This window comes from Lepus europaeus, chromosome 12 (assembly GCF_033115175.1).
Source record: "Lepus europaeus isolate LE1 chromosome 12, mLepTim1.pri, whole genome shotgun sequence".
Classification (NCBI taxonomy): Eukaryota; Metazoa; Chordata; class Mammalia; order Lagomorpha; family Leporidae; genus Lepus; species Lepus europaeus.
This window is the reverse complement of record NC_084838.1, coordinates 69,760,050-69,782,212: the sequence shown is the minus strand read 5'-3', so window position 1 is coordinate 69,782,212 and position 22,163 is coordinate 69,760,050. Positions and strand designations below refer to the sequence as shown.

The following is a 22,163-nucleotide window of genomic DNA, read 5'->3' as shown; positions in this document are numbered from 1 at the left end:
TTTAGAAAAAGATTTAATTTATTTGAAAGGCAGAGTTAGAAAGGGGGAGGGGAGAATGACTGAATCTTCCATCTGCTGCTTCACTCCACAATGCCGGCCCCATGAAGATTTCTTAAAAAACTAGAAATAGATTTGCCATACAGTTGACTCAAGTCTTGGGAAAGCACACACTGGAGATCTTCTCACACTGGTAGGAAATCAGATTTTATTTCTGTCTACCTACCTTTTCCTTTGGATTCCCCTGAGTAGTTGGTGAGTTGTTACCAGTTAACCAAATGGTTTAATTTAAAATTGTAATTACTATTTTTGGAGACTAGGAGATACACACATACCCCAGATATGAGAAGAAAAATCTCATAATCACATGAAAAATAGATCTGTAATCTATGGTCATACACAAAATTCTATATCTTGATGATCAAGTTATTATATAATACATGTATTATAATTTTTGAACACAATTTTTATTACTTTTCAACTTTAAAACAAGTCAACAGTTTTGGAATAATAGGCTTGTTAGATAACTCTCAAAGTACAGATAAATATTAAATGCAAATAAGATCACATATTTACAGGCCTGATTTGTTTGAGTTGAAAATTTTGTCATATCAGATCCCTTCCACTCAAGTAAGCTTGATGGCTTGATAGAAGTTATAGTACTTTTGAAATAAACTAATAAATCCTCTTAGTTCCCAATAAAACATATGATCTATGTCCCTTATAATTGGAGGAAGCCTAGTCATCATTATTCACTAAATTCTAGGCATTGTGTAGCTTTTCAAATAATATTTGTCTCTGTTTACTGAAGGTCAGATTCAATGATTTTAGATGTGTTTTCATTAAGAAAAGATGCTTGGGAGAGGCTTCCCAAAACTGAGATTTCAAAAGCATTTTGATCAGTTGACAGATTTTGGAGAAAATATTTCCTGTGGAGTGCTGTTCTTCAAAGTAACTGATTATTTAAAATCAAATTTCCAGGTGTCTCTTCATGTCACGGAAAAAACATTTTTCTAGAAGTTATTTTCTATTTTATAAGCCATGTACTGTAATCCTTGATCTGTTGTTGTGATTTGTGTGTATTTCACCTTTTTGATAATTGTCTTTCGATGTACACACATTTTAAATTTTGATAAAGTCCAATATATCTATGGGTTTTGTTGTTGCCTTTGCTTTTGGTGTCATTGATGAAATAATTGCCAAATCTAATGTTTCAAATCAATGATTTGAATCTGTTCTGAAAGTCTTGTGTTGTAAGATTAATTCACAGTGCAACAGTATAAATATATGGGACTTTTGAAGAGGTGATAAAGTCACACGGACTCTGACCTTTGTAATGGGTTAATGTTGTTATCCCAAGAGTAGGTTTTGTTGTAAGAATGGGTTCTGCACTTTCTTGCTCACTTTCACCCCTGCCTTCCTCCATGGGATGACATAACAAGAAGACTCTTGCCAGATTTGAGCCCCTTGAACTTTGATGTTCCAAATTCCAGAAATGTAAGAATAAATCTGTTCCTTATAAATCACCCAGTTTAAGGTATTCTGGTAATAGCAACACAATATCAAGACAGAAATTTGTATCAGAAGTGGAGTTGTTTTTATAATAAATCCCTGAAAATGGGTTAGATAATTTAGGACTGGGTAATAGGAAGAGGCTAGAAGAATTTAGAGGAGTACATTAGCAAAATTCTCTCGTTGCTATGAATGGAACATTAGGGAAGTTCTTTGGGGACTCAGAAGAAGAGAGCTTTAGGGAAAATGTTCTTGGATATTACTTAAGGCCAGCACTGTGGTATAGTGGGAAAAGCTGACACCTGTGGTGGTAGCATCCCATATGGGCACCAGTTTGTGTCTGGACTGTTCCACTTCCAATCCAGCTCCCTACTAATGCACCTGGGAAATCAGCAGAAGATAGCCCAAGTGTTTGGGCCCCTGCACCCATGTGGGAGACCCAGAAGGAGCTCCTGGATCCTGGCTTTGGCCTGGCCCATCCCAGCTATTGCAGCCATTTGGGGAGTGAACCAGCAGATGGAAGATTCTCTCCGCCCCACACCCACACCATCCCCATAATTCTGCCTTTCAAAATAAATAAATAAATCAGAGAGAGAGAGAGGAAGAGAGAGAGAGATTACTTAAGTAGTTGTGACTAGAATGTTTGCAGAAATATGGATGGCAAAGTCAATTCTACAGAGATCTCAGATAGAAATGGGAACAAGATATTCTTTTTTTTTTAACTTTTATTTAATGAATATAAATTTCCAGTGTACAGCTTATGGATTACAATGGCTTCCCCCTCCCATAACTTCCCTCCCACCCGCAACCCTCCCCTCTCCCGCTCAAATGGGAACAAGATATTCTAAACTCATGTAAATTAAGCTGACAGAAACCTCAGCTTAATTTTATTATTTTATTTCTGCCCAAAGGCTTCATGGAGAGATGACCTTAAGAGCCATGAAGTAGAATATCTAGCAGAAGAAATATCTAAGCAGCAAAGTATTCAAGGTCTTGCATGATTTCTTTTGGCAACTTACTGTAAAATGGGAGAAGAGTGAAATTATTTAAATATGGAATTTATAATTAAAAGGGAGTCATGACATAAACTTTGAAAACTCTCATCCTGATATTTAGGAGAAAATATCAGGGCAAGGCCAAGCAACTATATGATAAAGAGATGAATATGGATAAGAGGAAGCCAGGTCTATATATTAAGAAAATAGATGAGTAATTTTAAAGTCATCTAAGAGATTTTCAAGGAAACCTAAACTCAAGGAAAAGTTTTAAGGGTAAGGTTTTCAGAGAGGCACCCGTGGGACTTCAGCATTTGCTATCCTGGGTCAACTCAGGGCTATGCCCTCTAAATAACAGTGCAGGGCTCCTTGGCATCAGCCATGGCTCAGATGGGCTGAGGTGCCACTTGACTCAATATTCTAGAGGACACAACTGATAAGCCTTGGTGATGTCCATATTATGTTACTCACTCTACAAATGTGAAGAGTAAATGAACTCTGGGGCCATGATAGTGGCCTCTAAGTTACAAAATATGTTGCAGATAAACCAACAGCCCAGTAAGGAACTTGCTACAAGGGCATGGCAGCCACACAGTCTTCACCAGGGTATTGCCCAATGGGGCCTTGGGGATTAGGTCAACATAGAGAGTTGCCACTTGGATAATGCTTGGTGGTACTGTAGGGAGTACTACTGCCACCAAGATCCCAGAATTGAGGAGATGCCAAGTCTTTAAAAGCATCATGGCAGAGCTACAGCCATGAGACTTGAACTCTAGGGAGCTGAAGCATGGTCTAAACCCACCAAAGCTATGGGGGCAAAGATACCTGAACCTTTGGAGCCAATTCCCACCCCAAATTTTCCCAGGAAGTGGCACATGAACTGAAAGATTTTTCTAGAGTCATAGGGTTTAATATCTGTGCTGTTGAGTCTTAGACTTGCTGGGGACATATTTTCCTTTCTTCTTTAAAAAAAAAAAGGTTTATTTATTTTGTTATGCCCCCAAGTCCGTGGTCCCCCGAAAGTCACACCACCAGAGACCGAAGTTGAAGCTAATAAGCAGGGTCATTTTTATTTCGAGTTCGAACTCAGGCCTCTCAGTGCCTCCAGGAGAGGAAGCCCTCCGGGAAGCCCCGAGCCTAATTGTTACAGAGTTTTTATTATCCCTTACAAGCAAGTGTTAAGGGGATGCTGTAGATCAAGTTGACACTTCTGATAAGTCCCAGCGCAGCTGCTGACTCCGGGGGTAGTGGCTGGTTGTTATCTAAAGCTTTGAACCCTATAGGTATAGATAATTACTTTACATTCCTGGACCTGGGTCAGGGTAGGGTCACATCTGGCCAGATGGAGGGAAGGGGAGTGTACAATAACGAGTGCCAGGAATGGGCAGCGGTTCAGGTCGTACAATAATCAACTTAATATAGTTACTGGATTACTTAGCTCATCATCTAACATAATACATATTATAAAGTCTAGCATTGCTTCTTTTTACTAATGGTTGCCTAACAAGCTAACGTGGTTACACTTTAGGTTACATTGAAATAATGATAGCACTAGTACAATGGATAATAAAGGCATAGTAAAAGCTGGTTGTGCAGGTGCCTTCTCAATTTATTTACTTGTTTGAAAGTCCAAGTGACAGAAAAAGAAGGAGAATCAGAAAGATAGATCTTTCATTGGCTGGTTCATTTCCCAAATGGCTACAACAGCCAAGGCTGGGCCAGGCCAAAAACAGGAGCCAGCAACTCCATCCTGCTCACCCACATAGATATCAGCAATCTGAGACTTTGGACCATCTTCCAATGCATTTCCAGGCACATTAGCAGGAAGGTAGGTTGGTAGCAGAAGAGGCAAGCCAAAACCCTGACTCTGAAATGGGATGTGGGCATCACAAGCTGTCGTTTAACTCACTGTGCCACAATTTTGGCTCCCTCCCACATTCTATTAACCTGGTCTCTTAAAGAATTTTTCGCTATGGAGCAATTCTTTACTGTTCGACTCTCTCCCATGGCCAACTGGAAGTACGAATTCCTAATTATTCAGTGGAATATTCTTTAAATGGCACATGCTGAGTACCTAGGTTGTGCCTCAAACTGACCCCACAGTCAGCTCACAGAAGCAAATAGTCTAGTAAAGGAAGCTGATATGTAAAGGAGGAGAATCGTTATGATACCTTAGGGCATCAGTGAAAATGCAGTGAACCCAAGGAAATGAGGTCCTATTTAACACCATAATGGGAAGGAGGAAACAGAAGAAGCCATATAAGAGAACAGAGTTTGCAATATTTCCCCAAAGGATGTAACATTTGATCTGCATTACAAGTGGTATCCAAGCAAAAGGGGTGGGGATGGGGGCAGACAGGGGACAGAGAAAGGCACAGGGAAGAACACCAAGCACACTCTGCATAGAGCCTGCATATGAGTCACTGAGACAGGACACTAGATAGTGTAAGAGGGATTGTCAAGATGTTCCTATAGATGCTAGAGATGGAGGCAGGGTGAGGGGATCTTAAACCATCTAGTTCATCCCAGCTTTGGGTTTAGGTTGCATCCTGGGGTGTTTGGGGGAACCACTCATGATCACGACTTGTCTCTCATGAAGAACTTTTCCCACTAACAATGAGCAGAGAACTAGCAGGAACTTTGGAGCCTTCATTAGGGTAGAGACCAGGGGAATCAATGAGAATAATGCCCTGTCTGAAATGAAAGCCCTGAATGCCTGTTACTCTACATTGTTCTTCTGATAACAAGGAGGAGGAGCAGATATGCTATATTATTTAATTTTCACAATATTCAATGAGATTAATTGTTGGGGGAGCTGATTCTTTAACCTGGCAAACTATTATTGAGTTCCCATTACCTGCCAAGCAGTATTCTGAGTCCTTAGCTTTCAGGAGTGAAATAAAGAAAAATTATGCCTATATAGGCCTTATACATAAGCACATTAGTGCTTCTCAGCTTTCCTTTGCCACATGAACTCCATGTATAATCATTCTGTTATTGTAAAAATAAGATGTGAAGAAAGAAAACAGAGGAAGAACTTCATAATCTTGCATGGTATACATCATTTAAAATCTCTTAACCAAGAAATACCCAAAATTTTGCATTCAGGAGGGTTTTAGAAATCTTGCATGGTATACATCATTTAAAATCTCTTAACCAAGAAATACCCAAAATTTTGCATTCAGGAGGGTTTTAGAAGATGCAACTTCTTGTATTTTATTTATTCAGTTAGATTTGGTAATGGAATTGTTATTCTAGTTTTGTTTCTGGATACTCATTTGCAACCAATTTTTGCATGTTTTTTTCTACCCTGTCTTTCTTATGGAAATTGCTTACTAGTTTTTGTTTTTGTTTTTTTTTTGTTTTTTTGACAGGCAGAGTGGATAGTGAGAGAGAGAGACAGAGAGAAAGGTCTTCCTTTTGCCGTTGGTTTACCCTGCAGCCGGCGCCCTGCGGCTGGCGCACTGCGCTGATCTGAAGCCAGGAGCCAGGTGCTTCTCCTGGTCTCCCATGCGGGTGCAGGGCCCAAGCACTTGGGCCATCCTCCACTGCACTCCCGGGCCACAGCAGAGAGTTGGACTGGAAGAGGGGCAACCAGGACAGAATCTGGTGCCCCTACAGGGACTAGAACCCCGTGTGCTGGTGCCGCTAGGTGGAGGATTAGCCTGTTGAGCCACGGCGCCAGCCCTTACTAGTTCTAACAGTTGTTTTCACGTGTTTATATTCTTCTACGCATAAGATCATATTATCTGCAGGTATAGAAGGCTGAATATGAAAAGCCTTTGTAACGGTTACATACTATAACCATTTAAAAGGTAATCTTCCATTTTTCCAATATTCATGCCTTTTTTTCATCCTATCTTTTTCTTGCTTAATCACTCTGGCAGACTTCAAATGCAGTGTAGAATAGAAATGAGGAAGGTGGATATCCTAGGGATGTTAACTGTGAGTTTGTAGAAGACCGTCACAAAACTGGAAAGATCCTCATAGTCATACCTTCATTACTCTACCCCGGACCTTAAACTGTTAGCTACATGGTTCTCATTTTGTAATTTCAAGAATGTTTTCTTTTTAAAAAAAAACATTTAATTAATTAATTAATTTGAAAGACACAGTTACAGAGAGAGGTAGAGAGACAGAGAGAGGTCTTCCATCCGCTGGTTCACTCCTCAGATGGCCACAGTGGCTGGAGCTGAGTGGATCTGAAGTCAGAACCAGGAGCTTCTTCCAGGTCTCCCACATGGGTGTAAAGGCCCAAGGACTTGGACCATCTTCCACTGCTTTCCCAGGCACATTAGTAGGGAGCTGGATTGGAAGCAGAGCAGCTGGAATTTGAACCAGTGCCCATATGGGATGCTGGCACTGCATGCCAGGACTTTAACCCACTATGCCACAGCACCAGTCCCCTTCAAGAATGTTTTCTAAAGGCCAGGACTTGATGGCTTTACCACTGAGTTCCACAAAACATTCAAAGAGGAACTAACTCCAAAACCTTTCAAACTATTCCAGAATATTGAACAGGATGGAACTCTGCCAAGCTCTTTTTGTGAAACCATCATTGCTTTGACAGCAAAACAAACAAAGACATGACATGGAAACTACAGAACTATATCCTTAAAGAACATAGATGCATAGATTCTCAATGAAATACTAGCAAAGTGAATCTAAAACCACATCAAAAAGTGGGAAACCACCATAAAGTGGGATTCATCCCAGAGATACAAAGGTCGTTCAACATTTGCAAATCAATAAAAGTCATATATTACATCAACAGAATGAAGAACAAAAACCACATGGTCATCTCAATAGTTGCAGAGGAAGCATTTGATAAGATTCTACATCCCTTTTGATTACAAAAAAGAAAGTTCTCCACAAATTAGGTGTAGAAGCAACATATCTCAAAATTATGAAAGCTATACGCAACAAACCAATAGCCAGTATCATACTGAATGAGGAAAAGCTGAAAGCATTTCCCCTCATATCTGCAATAAGACTAGAATGTCCACTTTCACCACTCTTATTCATTATAATACTGGTAGTTTTAGTAAAGGAGATCAAAATTGGAAAAGAGGAAATCAAATTAGTTTGCAGATAACATGATGTTGTACATGGAAAAGTCAAAACACCCCACCAAAAAGCTGTTAGAATAGATAACTTAGGGCCGGTGCCACGGCTCAATAGGCTAATCTTCCACCTGCGGCGCTGGCACCCCGGGTTCTAGTCCTGGTCGGGGCACCAGATTCTGTCCCGGTTGCCCCTCTTCCAGTCCAGCTCTCTGCTGTGGCCCGGAAGGGCAGTGGAGGATGGCCCAAGTGCTTGGGCCCTGCACCCGCATGGGAGACCAGGAGAAGCACCTGGCTCCTGGCTTCGGATCAGCGCAGTGCGCCAGCCGCAGGGCACCGGCTGCAGCAGCCATTGGAGGGTGAACAATGGTAAAGGAAGACCTTTCTCTCTGTCTCTGTCTCTCTCTCTCTCACACTATCCACTCTGCCTGTCAAAAAAAAAAAAAAAAAAAAAAAAAAAAGAATAGACAACTTAGTAAAGTTGCAGGTTTTAAAACAAACATAAAAAAGTATCATTTTTATGCACTAATGATGAACTCACTGGAAAAGAACTCACATTCACAATTGCCACAAAAATCAAATATTTGGGAATAAATTTAACCAAAGACGTGAAAGATCTCTACAATGAAAATTTCCAAACATTGTTGAAAGAAATCATTGAGGACAAGAAAATGGAAAGATATTTCCTGCTCATGGATTGGAAGAATTAATATCAATAAAATGTCTATACTATCTAAAGCAATCTAGAGATTCAGTACAACCCCTATCAAAATACCAATGACATTCTTTACAAGATTGGAAAAAACAATCCTAAAACTCACATGTAATCACAAAAGACCCAGAGTAGCCAAGGTGACCCTGAGCAAGAAAAATCAAGCTGGAGGCACAACAGTACCTGACTACAAAGCATACTACAAAAACTATAGTAATTAAAACCTCATGGTACTGGCATAAAAAGCAATACATAGATCAATGGAACAGAACAGAGAGTCCAGAATTTAATCCACATGCATACAGCCTTCTGAAATATGGCAAAATGCTCAGACAATGGAGTGGCATAAGGATAATCTCTTCAACAAATGGTGCTGGCAAAATTGTATGTACGGGGGCTGGCACTGTTGCATAGTGAGTACTGCTGCCTGCAGTACTGTCATCCATATGAGCGCTGGTTTGAGTCCTGGCTGCTCCACTTCTGACCTAGCTCTCTGCTATGTCCTGGGAAAGCAGTAGAAGATGGCCCAAGTCCTAAGGCCCCTGCATCCATGATACAGACCCAGAAGAAGCTCCTGGCTCCTGGCTCGGGATCAGCCCAGTTAAGGCCACTGTAGCCATTTGGGGAAGTAAACCAGTGGTTGGAACACTTCTCTCTCTCTTTCTCTGCCTCTACCTCTCTGTAATTCTGTCTTACAACTAAATAAAAATTCTTTTAAAAAAAAGTTATATAAAAAAGGTCCTTAACCTTAATCACATGTGTGAAGGACATTATTTAAAAAATAAAAAAACTATAGGTATGTTTGTTTGTGTGTGTGTGTATATAGAAGAATGAAATTAAATCCATACCACATACAAATATCAACGCAAGTAGGCTGAAGGACCTAAATTCCTAAATTTAAGATCTGAGACTGTGAAATTGATGGAAGATAATTTGGGAAAACACTCCAAGACATTGTTATAGGAGATGACTTTTTGAACAAGACCCCCAAAGCACAGGCAACAAAACCAAAACTAAACAAATGAGATTATATCAAATTCAGAAGCTTCTTCACAGTAACAGAAACAATTAACAAAGTGAAGAACATCCAACAGAATGGGAAAAAATATTTGTGAGTTAGCTATCCGACAAAGGATTAACTTCCAGAATATATCAGCACTTGAAAAACTCAACAACAAAAAACAACCAATCCAGTTAAGAAATGGGCAAAGGTCCTCGAAAGACAGTTCTCAAAAGAAGAAGTATAAAGGTCAAAAAAATGTGAAAAAATGCTCAACATTACTAGTCTTCAAGGGAATGCAAATCAAAACCACAATGAGATATCATCTCACCCCTGTCAGAATGGCTAAAATCCAAAAGACAGAGAGTAACAAATGCTAGCGAGAATGTGGATAAAGGGGAACTCTTTTTTTTTTTTTTAAGATTTATTTATTTATTTGAAAGTCAGAGTTACACAGAGAGAGGAAAGGCAGAGAGAAAGAGGTCTTCCATCTGATGGTTCGCTCCCCAATTGGCTGCAATGGCCGGAGCTGCACTGATCCGAAGCCAGGAGCCAGGAGCTTCTTACAGGTCTCCCACATGCATGCAGGGACCCAAGGACTTGGGCCATCTTCTACTGTTTTCCCAGGCCATAGCAGAGAGCTGGATGGGAAGTAGAGCAGCTGGGTCTGGAACCGGCGCCCATATGGGATGTCAGCGCTTCAAGCCTGGGTGTTAACCCAGTGCGCCACAGCACCAGCCCCAAGGGGAACTCTTATACATTGTTGGTAGGAATGTAAATTAGTGCAGCTAGTGCGGAAAACAGTATGGAGATTTCTTTAAAAAAAAAAAAACAAAACTAGAAATAGACTTGCCATATGATCTAGCAGTCCCACTACTGGGTATAAATCCAAAAGAAAGACATGAACACATTGTATCAAAATGATACCAGCAACCACCATGTTTAAAGCAGCACTGTTGACAATAGCCAAAATTTGGAATCAACTAAAGTGTCCATCATCAGATGAATGGATAAAGAAAATGTGGCATATATACACAATGGAATATTATTCGACTATATAAAAGAGTGAAATTCTATCATTTGCATCAAAATGGATGCAAATAGAGAACATGATGTTGAGTGAAATAAGCTGGACACAGAAAGACAAATAGCACATGTTCTTCTTACTATGTGGGAGCTAACATTTTTAAAAAACAAAAACAAGACAGAAATGTCTGTGTGTATCAGTATTCCTACAAAGACAGTTTTGTAAAACTTTGTTTTATACCTTTGGGAAACCAATGGTTAAGATTGTTACACTACTATAGTTTTCATGATCTGTGATTACTTTAAAATTTAGTGTACATGGGTGAAAATGTCATTTTCCCATTCAGTTATTGTTTATAGCCATTGGCTATGTTTCTGGTAATCTATGGTCTTTTGCTTTTTACCTGTTAAACTTCTTATTTGATGAAGCATTAAGCCTTTTATTGTGATGCAAATTTAAAATGTGTTATCTCCAAAGCTACAAAAAGAAATGTAGAGGGAAGGAGGGTGGTTTAAAGAGAGGGAGATGGAAGGAGGGAAGGAAGAAAGGAATATCATTATATTCTTAGAATTGTATCCATGAAGTATATTGAAAATTAAAAACTAATGAAAAGATTTTTTTTTAAAGGAAAGTTTTATTTTCAGGTGGAAGAAACCCAACAGGCTGGAGGGAGAGAGCAAAAAGAGAGCAAAAAAGGGAGAGGGGTTGAGAGTGCATGTGTGGGGAATCAGGTCCTGTTATAGCCTTACATGAAGTAGGAAAGTGGGAGCAACGAATTGAATTACCATGGGGGTACAGCTGCTGCTTATGGTTGGGCCAAGGTCACCTGACCTCTAGTAAGCCAGGCTGGGTCCTAGAGAGGCCAAACCAGTTGGCAACTGGCTAGAGCCCAAGATGGCATCCAGGGCTTGAGATGGCATTTTTAGATAAGACAGCACCATTTCACTAACATTCCCCCTTTTGTTTTTTTATAAAGAAAGTGTTGTGTGGGATTACATTGGCCCCAAAAGCCCAGGAGGGGTAGAGAGACAATGATCTATCTTCTAGAGCTGCTTCCTGCTGACATGGGGCAATGAGTTCCTCTCTGCTGGCCTCAGACAACCAATGTCTCAAGATGTGATCTCCTTGGTGGAGATCTGAGTATATCACTGTAGCAGCATTTGATTGACCACCTGTTTGGTGAAGGCTTTGGTTTGTTCCATTATCACCTCCTGTAAACACTTAAACAGACAAAGTCGTATAAAAGCCAGGGTAAGAATAGCACCTAATGGTCATAAGAATGCATTAACCAAGTAATTTAACATTTTGTTATACCTAGCCCAATTGATTAAAATAATAGCAACATTGTTCTCCCAGAAAGATACAAGTTTTTCCCTTTTTTAGCTGTTAGGTCTAAAGCCCTTCTGTTTTGTAGTACCATGCCTGTTAGTGAGGTGATTTGGCTTTGGAGACCTCAGATGGCTCAGTGGAGGTCTCAATAGACCTAGTGACCTCCTCTTATAACTGTTGGAGTTGTTTTGGAGTCATTTGGCCGAGATAACATTGTGGCCTAAAGCTGTTCCTGAGATCACTACTGAGGAGAGGGAGGCTGCGAAGCTTATCCCAACCAAAACCAGGAAAAGGCTGCTCATCTCTTGCAGGTGCTGAGATTTGTCTATAGAAAAATTCTGAATAATCATACAACATTAAGTGGGGGGAGAGGACACCAATGCACATGGGCCAGGAGTAAAGCCATTGATGTAAGAGTAGAGGGTGGCTGGCACCGTGGCTTAACAGGCTAATCCTCCGCCTTGCGGCGCCGGCACACCGGGTTCTAGTCCCGGTTGGGGTGCCGGATTCTATCCCGGTTGCCCCTCTTCCAGTCCAGCTCTCTGCTGTGGCGGATGGCCCAAGTGCTTGGGCCCTGCACCCGCATGGGAGACCAGGAGAAGCACCTGGCTCCTGGCTTCGGATCAGTTTGATGCGCCGGCCACAGCGGCCATTGGAGGGTGAACCAACGGCAAAAAGGAAGACCTTTCTCTCTGTCTCTCTCTCTCTCACTATCCACTCTGCCTGTCAAAAAAAAAAAAAAAAAGTAGAGGGTATGATTACAAAGGAATGAGGCCCTAAGTAGGCTAGACAGGGTCTAGAATAAAGGACAGAGTCATTATTAGAGGACATAAGAAAGGTGCTTTCTAAACCTTGAGCAAGTTTTCCGATTGAGAGGCAAATAGAAACACAGAAGGGGCTTGATAATAATCAGGTGGCCTACAAGGCTTTGTGAGTTATGAGGTGGAGACCTATCTATCTCTTCACAAGGGGTATATCATAGGGGAGGCATGAACCTCCTTAGGGAAGGCACTCTGTTGACTTCCATTACTCAGCTGGCCTCAGAGGAGAGCTGGTCCAGGTGAAAGCAGGTGGCATCTCTAACAGGACATTTACAGTTCTGCCTGCAATTTTACTGACCCTTCTAGACAGTCCCCTCTCAGCAGTGATGGTTATTTGGAAGCTAGGCAGAGTAAAGGGCTTTTCAGCTTAGAGCCAACAAGGTCTGCAGCTCTGACCTGAGAGTCCTTCGACTCCAGAACAGTTCTGTTTCCAGTGACCCAACTCTCAGCTGGAAGAGATTCCAGGGCTCTTCATAAGCTGACTTCTGCTGAAGCCCTGGCTTTCCACCTCAAAAACAATGTAGTAGACTGGACTGTTGGGTCTCCTTGATGGCAGATCACTGTGTAGAGCAGCCATTATTTGGCCCGCCATCTATCTTTACGTTGCTTCTACTGCCTGGCTTTCTCTTCCTCCTGGTTTTTGTTAAAACAGACCAGAGGAAACCTTTAAGAGTATGCCAGTCAAGGGGTGCTCAGATCCCATCTCTAATCTTTGGTGTCCTAAACTAGAAGTCTATAGTCATAGGCATGTTCTGATAGTAGTTTTTCTGTGAGGTAGGGTAGACAATGCCCATGAGGAAAGCTATGTTCTCACTTTACCATCAAATGTGATGATTACAAAAGATTTTATGAGGCCGGCACTGTGGCACAGTGGGTTAAAGCACTAGCCTGAAGCGTAAGCATCCCATATGGGCACCGGTTTGAGACCCAGTTGCTCCTCTTCCGATCCAGCTCTGTTCTATGGCCTGGGAAAGCAGCAGGAGATGGCCCAAGTCCTTGGGCCCCGGCATGTGTATGGGAGACCTGGAAGAATCTCCTGGCTCCTAGCTTCAGATTGGTACAGCTCTGGCCATTGTGGCCATCCGGGGAGTGAACCAGCGATGGGAAACCTCTCTCTGTGTCTCTGCCTCTCTGTAACTCTGTCTTTCAAATAAATAAAAATAAAAACAAATCTTTAAAAAAAGATTTTTAATGAATTTTTCTAAAGGTTACAGTATATGAACCTTATAAATAGTTATAGTATGGAAACTTTTCAAAAGTGCTACAATGTATAATCTATTATAATGACTTTTATCACTCAATCTAATTGATGAGTCCCACAAGTTGCTATGTATCAATACTAGATTGTTTTGTATTGCTGAATACTATTTCATAATATGGATGAACTAGTTTGTCCAGCCACTCACTGAATTTTTGTGCACAGTGATATACTAGGAAAAACCATAACTTTCCAATGAAGACCATCTGCTATGATCTGGATTCCCTCAATAGCATGACTGGTGCTTAAAGGCACAACTTCTGTCCAATGATTCTCCAATGTTACAGCCAGTTAGATTCTCCTGAGATGCCATCAGGGAATATTCCACTGCTCATGTTGCATGCTGAAACAAATTAATCAGTGTGTTCTGTTGTCAGAGCAAGGCATCAATATTTGGGAAGATCCTCTCTAGTGTGCTTCAACATTACAAACTACTGGCTATCCACTGCCCAAAGACTCACTGGCAATATCTTTTTTAAAAAATATTTTTATCTCTTTATTTGAGAGGTAGAGTTACAGACAGTGAGATGGAGAGACAGAGAGAAAGGTCTTCCTTCCGTTGGTTCACTCCCCAGTTAGCCGCAACGGCCGGAGCTGCGCCAATCCGAAGCCAGGAGCCAGGTGTTCTTCCCAGTCTCCCATGTGGCCACGGTGCTGGCCCCTGGCAACATCTCTTTTTAAAAAATAATTGTTATGTTATAGATTTTTTTAAAGGTTTATTTATTTATTTGATAGAGTTATAGAAAGGCAGAGAGAGAGAGAGAGAGGTCTTCCATCTGCTGGTTCACTCCTCAAATTGGCCACAATGGCAGGAGCTGAGCCGATCTGAAGCTGGGAACCAGGAGCTGCTTCTAGGTTTCCCGCATGGGTACAGGAGCCCAAGGACTTGGACCATCTTCTACTGCTTTCCCAGGCCATAGCAGAGAGCTGGATTGGAAGCAGAGAAACTGGATCTCAAATCAGTGCCCATATGGGATGCCGGCATTTCAGGTGATGGCTTTACCTGCTTAGCCATAGCACTCGCTCCATGGCAATATCTTAAGAGTACTACAGTTGCTTTTGTTGCCTGCACATCCCCTGAAGGATAGAAAATATTACCACTTTTTTAAAAAGTAACAGTTGTGCTTGCTTTAGCAGCACATATATTAAAATTGGAAAAGTACCAACATTTGAAACTACTGGGCGGATATTCAGGAGAGGGAAAGGTAAAATGATTTATTTATTTGAAAGGCAAAGTAACAGGGGTAGGGCAGAGAAAGAGATCTTCATCTGCTGGTTAACTCCCTAGATTGTTGCAACAGCAAGGGATGGACCAAGATGAAACCAGGAGCCATGAACTTCATCTGAATCTTGGACAAGAGTGGTAGGGGCCAAAGTACTTGAGTTATAGTATGCTGCCTTCCCAAGCACATTAGCCCAAAGCTGGATCAGATGTGGAGCATCCAGGAATTAAACAGCACTTCACTATGGGATGCTGGTGTAGCAAGCAGAGATTTAACCTGCTGCACAATAATCCTGGATTAAACATATAGATGAAAAATAACCAAAAAAGAAAAATAACCATGTAAGTCTTGATAAAACTGTTCTTCCCTCCATTTGTAATTGTTTGATCAGTCAAAATGTTATATAGATGCGTTCCTCAAGAAGAAAGACAAGCAGAGAGACAGACAGGTAAAGGGACTGATTTTTACTATCTCTTTCTCTATTTGTATATAATTCAAGTCTTCACTATACCCTGGTCAGTGGTGGTGCCATGGAGAGTTGAAGAATGGGAGATGTGTATTAAGTACCCTATGGAATAGACAGTATCCTGTCTTGGCATGTCTCCTATACCCAGGAAGAGAGATAAGCACTGAGTTGAAGGGATCACACAGGTTAGAACGGAGAGTGTGGTGGTAGTGTCATTAATCACTGAGTGGGTCCAAAGAACTTTATACTTTGCTTCTAAGATCCGAGGGTTCAGGATATTGCTTAATGGGGGAGCCCTATTAAAGTAATGTTGACAGATGAATTCCCCACCCAATAGTAGAGTTCAGTTTAATTTTCATTGGTTAAAAATATAGATATGGGGCCGGCATTGTGGCATAGCAAGTAAAGCCGCCGCCTGTGACACCAGCATCCTATGTGGGTGCCTGTTTGAGATCCAGCTGCCGTGCTTCTGATCTAGCTCCCTGCTAATGTGCCTGGGAAAGCAGTGGAAGATGGCTCAAGTGCCAAGGGCCCCTGCACTCACGTGGGGAATCTAGAAGAAGCTCCTGACTGGCTTAGCCCTACTGCTGCAGCCATTTGGAGAGTAAACCAAGAGATATAAGATCTCTCTCTGTATCTATCTCTGTCTGTCTCTGTCTCTTCCTCTCTCTGTGTAACTGACTTTTAAATAAATAAATAAATAAATCTTTTTAAAAAATAACATGGGGCTGGCTTGTGGCGCAGTGGGTTAAAGCCCCAGGCTGTAGCACCGGTATTCCATATGGGCACCAGTTTAAGTCCTGGCTACTCCACTTCCGATCCAGGTCTCTGCTATGGCCTGAGAAAGCAGTAGGAAAATGGCCCAAGTTTTCGGGCCCCTGTACCCATATAGGAGACCTGGAAGAAGTTCCTGGCTCCTGGCTTTGGATCAGCTTGGCTCTGACTGATGCGGTCATTTGGGGAGTGAACCAGCAAATGGAAGACCTCTCTCTCTCTCTCTCTGGCTCTACCTCTCTCTATAACTCTGTCTTTCTAATATAGAAAATAAATCTTTAAAAGAAATCAAGAAAGGATGTTAATTGTTCACCAAAGACTGTGTTTATAAATTCATGCTTTTTATACACAGAAACATTCTCCTTAGATTCCACATTGAAACACAAACTTGGCTGAAAAAGAAACCCAGAAGAAACTAAGTTTGAAAAACAATTGAGTTCATTTGGTCAAAAAATGCAAATGAAATAACTTCAATGTCCAAGCTGATTGTTTGCAAATGTATGTGCCAATAAGACACAGCATGTCCACTTTGAATCAAATAAAAATTACCAGCCCTGTGGTTTTAGTTATTGATTAAATTGACAAGCTCCATGAACAGATTTGTTCTCCCTTATTTGTACCTAGCATTTGGTGGTGTATAATTGAGTTATTAATTTGGTTAATGTGATATATCCTTACAACTCCTCTTAAAGTGATTAGTATTAAAAGCAATTGATGTCATTTTATCAATAAATGTCAATAAATGTCATTTTATCAATGAATAGGACTATATAATATATATATGCTAAGTTGGGCTAAAATACAGTAGAAATAATCACTGTCCTGGTCAGACTGATTCTCTCAGAAAAAAAAATGATAATGCAACCACCTAGGATGATCTTAAACATTTTTAATAATCAATGTGGTGAGTCAGTTGGGCATCAGTAAAGATATCATCCAGATTACAAAGGAAGATTATACATGGAGTCAACGATTACTGTTATCATTAACAGAAAATTTTCTTAGCTTTCCCAACACAGTTAAATAGACAGCAAACTATACTGATGGCTCCCAGAAAGAATGCCCGGCGTTTGGGATGCTGTAGAGTCCTCACTAATGACTGCTTGTCAGAAAGCGTTGCCTTCAGGTCCTGGGGCAAGTTGGGAATGAAATCCGACAAGGCATACAAGGCTTCTGCATCTTTGTGGGCAGAGGTTCGCAGCAATGCTGTTAGGTAAAGCAGTGGAGGAGGAGCGTGAAAAAACACTCGTGTCAAGGAAAGTCGGGCAGTCATATTAGTTTTCCTGCTGAAAACGCAAAGTTTTGCCTCAATACAATGAGACATCAGGCAGGGCTGCAGTGCGCCCCGGCCTCCCCAGGTTCTTCTGGGCAGTCTCCCCTCCTCGCAGGCTTCCCCGTGCCACCCACCTGATGGCTCTGACTGACAAGTGGGAAGGGCACCAGGTGCCGCTTGAGGGAGGCCCTGGGCTATTCCCGCAACTTTCCCTCCCTCTCATGAGATTCCCAGCAGGACCCTTTCAACCAAAGCAAGTCACGAAGGAAAAACTCAAACTCTGCACGGAGGAGCGGGGTCTGAGCACCTGTAGCAATGAGGGCTGGGGGGCGTCCTGGGGGCCGACTAGGCAAATAAATGGTGGACAGCTGGAGCGCAACCAATGGGAAGCACAAACCACCTGGGGTGGAGGAGGAGGAGCTCTCACCTGACTGTGGCCCATATGGCAGTGCGAACTCCTCCTGGAAGTCTGCATTCCTCCTCCTGACTTTCCCACAAGTCTTATCAATGACATCGACAACTTTGCTCTTGCATAAGATTCTTCGAGAAGAGCTCTTCAGTGAGCTAGCAGTGGTCTCTCCGGGGAACTGGCTCAGCAGCAGCCAGACTCCTAGCAGGTAAGGCAAAAACAGGCGCGACATGCTGGGCGGGACTCTCCTGCTCTGAACTTGTCAGCTTTCTCTGGGACTGCCTCTGCTGCTGCCTACTGACCTGGGTCTGTGCCTGCCCAGAGCTTCAGGCTGCTTTCTCTGCCTGGCTCAGCCAGGTGTTTATATCCCTTGGGCTATCACTGAGCTCTTGAGTCACTGCCCCAGCCCCACCCTTTCCCCCACCCCTGGCCCCACCCCCTCACAGAATTTCTTCCTCAGCTCTTCCTCTTTCCTTCTCTCCTACATCCATGTCCCTCCAAGCCTCCCACTGAAGTGCTCTTTGTCTGTTTTAACATGGAGTTGCCTTCTTGCCTTCCCATTTCTTTCCTTCTATGCCATGGTTTTTTTGCTTACTGAAATACTTGTGACTGTTTTGGTGTTTGTTTTAAAATCTGAAAAGCACGGGGTTGACTTTGGAGGAAATACAGGTAGTTGAACAACAACAAAAGAGAGAAATCTGAGTTCTAAACTCACCACCAGTTTATCTGTTAAGTTTTGCTACAAGCACTTGCATTTTCCTCTCTCCTCACACTTACTTATATTTGTTCTTAAAATCATTAACAGATTATCATTAGATTTTGAAAGTGCCTAGTGTACCCTTGCGTAGTATTATGAATGGTACATGAATTAATTGTTCACAAAGAAAAGAAAATTTATGATGTTGAAATCAATTCTTGTGAAAAGCTGAAAATTTACAAAACATCTCAGAACATAATGTTGGAAATTTTCACACACTTTCCCATTCACCCTTGGAAAAGGTTGGAACCTTGAACTTAGAAGGGAGCCAGAGTGTGTACTTAATCTGATCTCCAGAGTTTCTGACTAGGATGAGAAAACAGGATCCTCCAGAGTTGCCTTTCAGGGTTGAAATGCTTGTGGAAACAAAGAATTGAGGTCTTTAATAAGTATTGGGAGGGGCCGGTGCCGTGGTGCACTATGTTAATCCTCCGCCTGTGATGCTGGCATCCCATATGGGCGCCAGTTCTAGTCCTGGGTGCTCCTCTTCTAGTCCAGCTCTCTGTTGTGTCTTGGGGAAGCAGTAGAAGATGGCCCAAGTCCTTGGGCCCCTGCACCCACACTGGAGACCAGGAAGAATCTCCTGACTCCTGGCTTTGGGTCGGCGCAGCTCCGGCCATTGCGGCCATTTGGAGAGTGAACCAATGGAAGCAAAAACTTTCTCTGTCTCTCCATCTCACTGTCTGTAACTCCATCTGTCAAATAAATAAATAAAAATCTAAAAAAAAAAAATAAGTATTGGGAAGTCATATTCTATCACTGTCTACTAATCTCTTTTCTTTGACTCCTCTGGTTAATTGTTGTGTGTTAAATGAATTTAAGTTTTAGATAGTTTTCTTTAAGACTGAGAACATACACACATAAACTTACACACACACACACACACAAAGAAAAAATAGTAGAATACTACAATCCAGAAACACTTTTTTGTAATGTTCTTAAAAATTCAATATAAGTAAGATCAGTTTTCTGTGTTCATATGTGTTTGATGACTAAGAGAACAGAAATTATTATCATTTCAAAAATATTAGGTAAATGACTTCCCTTTTTTAAGCAAAGATCGGTTTATATAACTATCATATAATACACAGACCTTTTACATGCAAACAGCCACAAATTTATTAAACCTTGTTTGTGTTTGAAATCTATAGACTCTGAGTATGTTAGGTCAGTTTTGAAAAACATGTAAATACCATTAGTTCCAAATAAAAGGAATTATGTATTTTTGTGCAGTTTTGAGGAAGGCTTTTTTTTTTCTTCCATGCTTATATTGTAGGGGTCAGTTCTTTTTTTTTTTTTTAAATGAATATAAATTTCCAAAGTACAGCTTATGGATTACAAAGGCGTCCCCTCCCATAACTTCCCCCAAACCCACAACCCTCCCCTTTCCCACTCGCTCTCCCCTTCCATTCACATCAAGATTCATTTTCAATTCTCTTTTTATATATACTAAACTAATTTTCTGTATATAGATTTCAACAGTTTGCCCTCACATAGCAACACAAAGTGAAAAAATACTGTTGGAGTACTAGTTATAGCATTAAATAACAGTGTACATCACATTAATGACAGATCCTGCATGATATTTTTTTAAAAAGATTGATTATTTTTCTATGTACTTCCCAATTTAACACCAAGGTTTTTTTTTTTTTTCAATTATCTATATATACAGAAGATCACTTCAGTATATGCTAAGTAAAGATTTCATCAGTTTGCACCCACACATAACCACAAAGTGTAAAAATACTGTTTCAGTACTAGCTATATCATTACTTCACCTTGGACAACCTATTAAGGACAGATCACACATGGGACGTAAGTACACAGTGACTCCTGTTGTTGATTTAACAATTTAACACTCTTGTTTATGGCGTCAGTAATCTCCCTAGGCTCTAGCCATGAGTTGCCAAGGCTATGGAAGTCGTTAGGGTTCGCTGACTTTGATCTTATTCCGACAGGGTCATAGTCAAAGTAGAAGTTCTCTCCTCCTTGAGGAAGGCTTTGTTATCATTCATCCAGTACTGGGCATCCAGTAAATTCTTCAAATAGGGTCTGGAGAGAAGAGAATGCTTGGAGTCAGTGATTCTGGAATACCTCAGAATGAAAGATAGGTAAAGCCCTAGGGAATAAATGCCCAACTATAGCCAAGTTGTCCTTGTCCACAGAGAGAGAGGGAGACAAACACTGAGTTTATGGCTCTCTCTGGGTGAAGTTTTCAGGTACTAAAACCTCTAGTTTAAATGCACAGTTTAGTGTTAAAGCCCCATTAAACTCTCCAGGTGAAATTTTCATACAGAGGTAGAAGTTGGATATTGGTCAATATACTGAAATAAAAATGTCAGATATTGCTTCCTAATTCATACTTGGCACACAGAAAAACAATCTCTTAGAACTGAAGTGGGCTGGCACCGCGGCTCACTAGGCTAATCCTCCGCCTGCGGCGCCAGCACTCCAGGTTCTAGTCCCAGTTGGGGTGTCGGTTCTGTCCTAGTTGCTTCTCTTCCAGGCCAGCTCTCTGCTGTGGCCCGGGAAGGCAGTGGAGGATGGCCCAAGTGCTTGGGCCCTGCACTCGCATGGGAGACCAGGAGGAAGCACCTGGCTCCTGGCTTCAGATTGGCGCAGTGCGCCGGCTGTAACGGCCATTTGGGGATTGAACCAACAGAAGGAAGACCTTTCTCTCTGTCTCTCTCTCACTGTCTAACTCTGCCTGTCAAAATAAATAAATAAATAAACAAATAAATAAATAGAACTGAAGTGGAGCCCCTTACCCCTAATGACTTTGATGTTTACCTTATGCAACCCCAATATCTTCCTTAGCTTGCAATCCTCTGCAAAGAAGAACTCATTGAGAAAAAGGAGTAACATAGTAGTTAGAGACCCTGAATTATAATGACTTCAATTGCCACGCTAATTAACATAGTTGCCATCTCAGTGCTGGCATCTGTTCTGAGAGCTTTGGAAGAACTCAGACTCTGATGAAAGAAAGTAATACCCCATCTACCCTTAGACCCAGACAGACTAGAGTCCACCTTAATCATTCAAAAAGAAACAGGCTGTTCCTATCACTGGCCAAAGGAAGACCATGCACTCTGTTGACCAACAAGAGGCCCACACATACGCTGTTCATGCACTGCTCATCACCAACTTTGAATTGTTAAATTTCACAGCCTTTAATCTTGCTGGGCGTCTGGGTACTGGGTATTGGCTCCCTGACTCCTTTCTCTGTGCTTTGCATTAAACCTGTTTTTTCCTACCACTTTGGTGTCTGTGATTGCTCTGCTGTGCATTCTGTGAGAGCACCGGTTGGGTATTCTGTAGCAGCTCTAACAAGTTATGGGGACGTTTGATAGCAGAATCACTTCAAAATTCAGATCACTTAAAAATGTATTTAATCCGGGCCAGTGCCGCGGCTCACTAGGCTAATCCTCCGCCTTGCGGCGCCGGCACACCGGGTTCTAGTCCCGGTCGGGGCACCGGATTCTATCCCGGTTGCCCCTCTTCCAGGCCAGCTCTCTGCTGTGGCCCGGGAGTGCAGTGGAGGATGGCC

The 22,163-nt window shown here is 41.7% G+C and overlaps 1 protein-coding gene across 1 annotated transcript; it reads right to left on the bottom strand.

The window, feature by feature from the left end:
* Positions 1-17,097: 17,097 nt before the first annotated feature.
* On the bottom strand, positions 17,098-18,177 carry LOC133771305 (prorelaxin-like). The gene is made up of 2 exons (XM_062207053.1): positions 17,878-18,177; positions 17,098-17,383 (listed from the first exon to the last, which is right to left on the bottom strand). Exons 1-2 carry the CDS (start codon positions 18,089-18,091, stop codon positions 17,163-17,165), a joined length of 435 nt encoding a protein of 144 aa, XP_062063037.1. The 5' UTR covers positions 18,092-18,177; the 3' UTR covers positions 17,098-17,162.
* Positions 18,178-22,163: the final 3,986 nt, after the last annotated feature.

Bases quoted from the DNA above. Each gene is read 5' to 3' on its own strand.
- LOC133771305 (XM_062207053.1), bottom strand. From the start codon at position 18,091: ATGTCGCGCCTGTTTTTGCCTTACCTGCTAGGAGTCTGGCTGCTGCTG. The intron at 17,384-17,877 runs GTGAGAGCTCCT...TTTACCTAACAG, and splicing joins GCCATATGGGCCACAGTCAG to CATTGCTGCGAACCTCTGCC.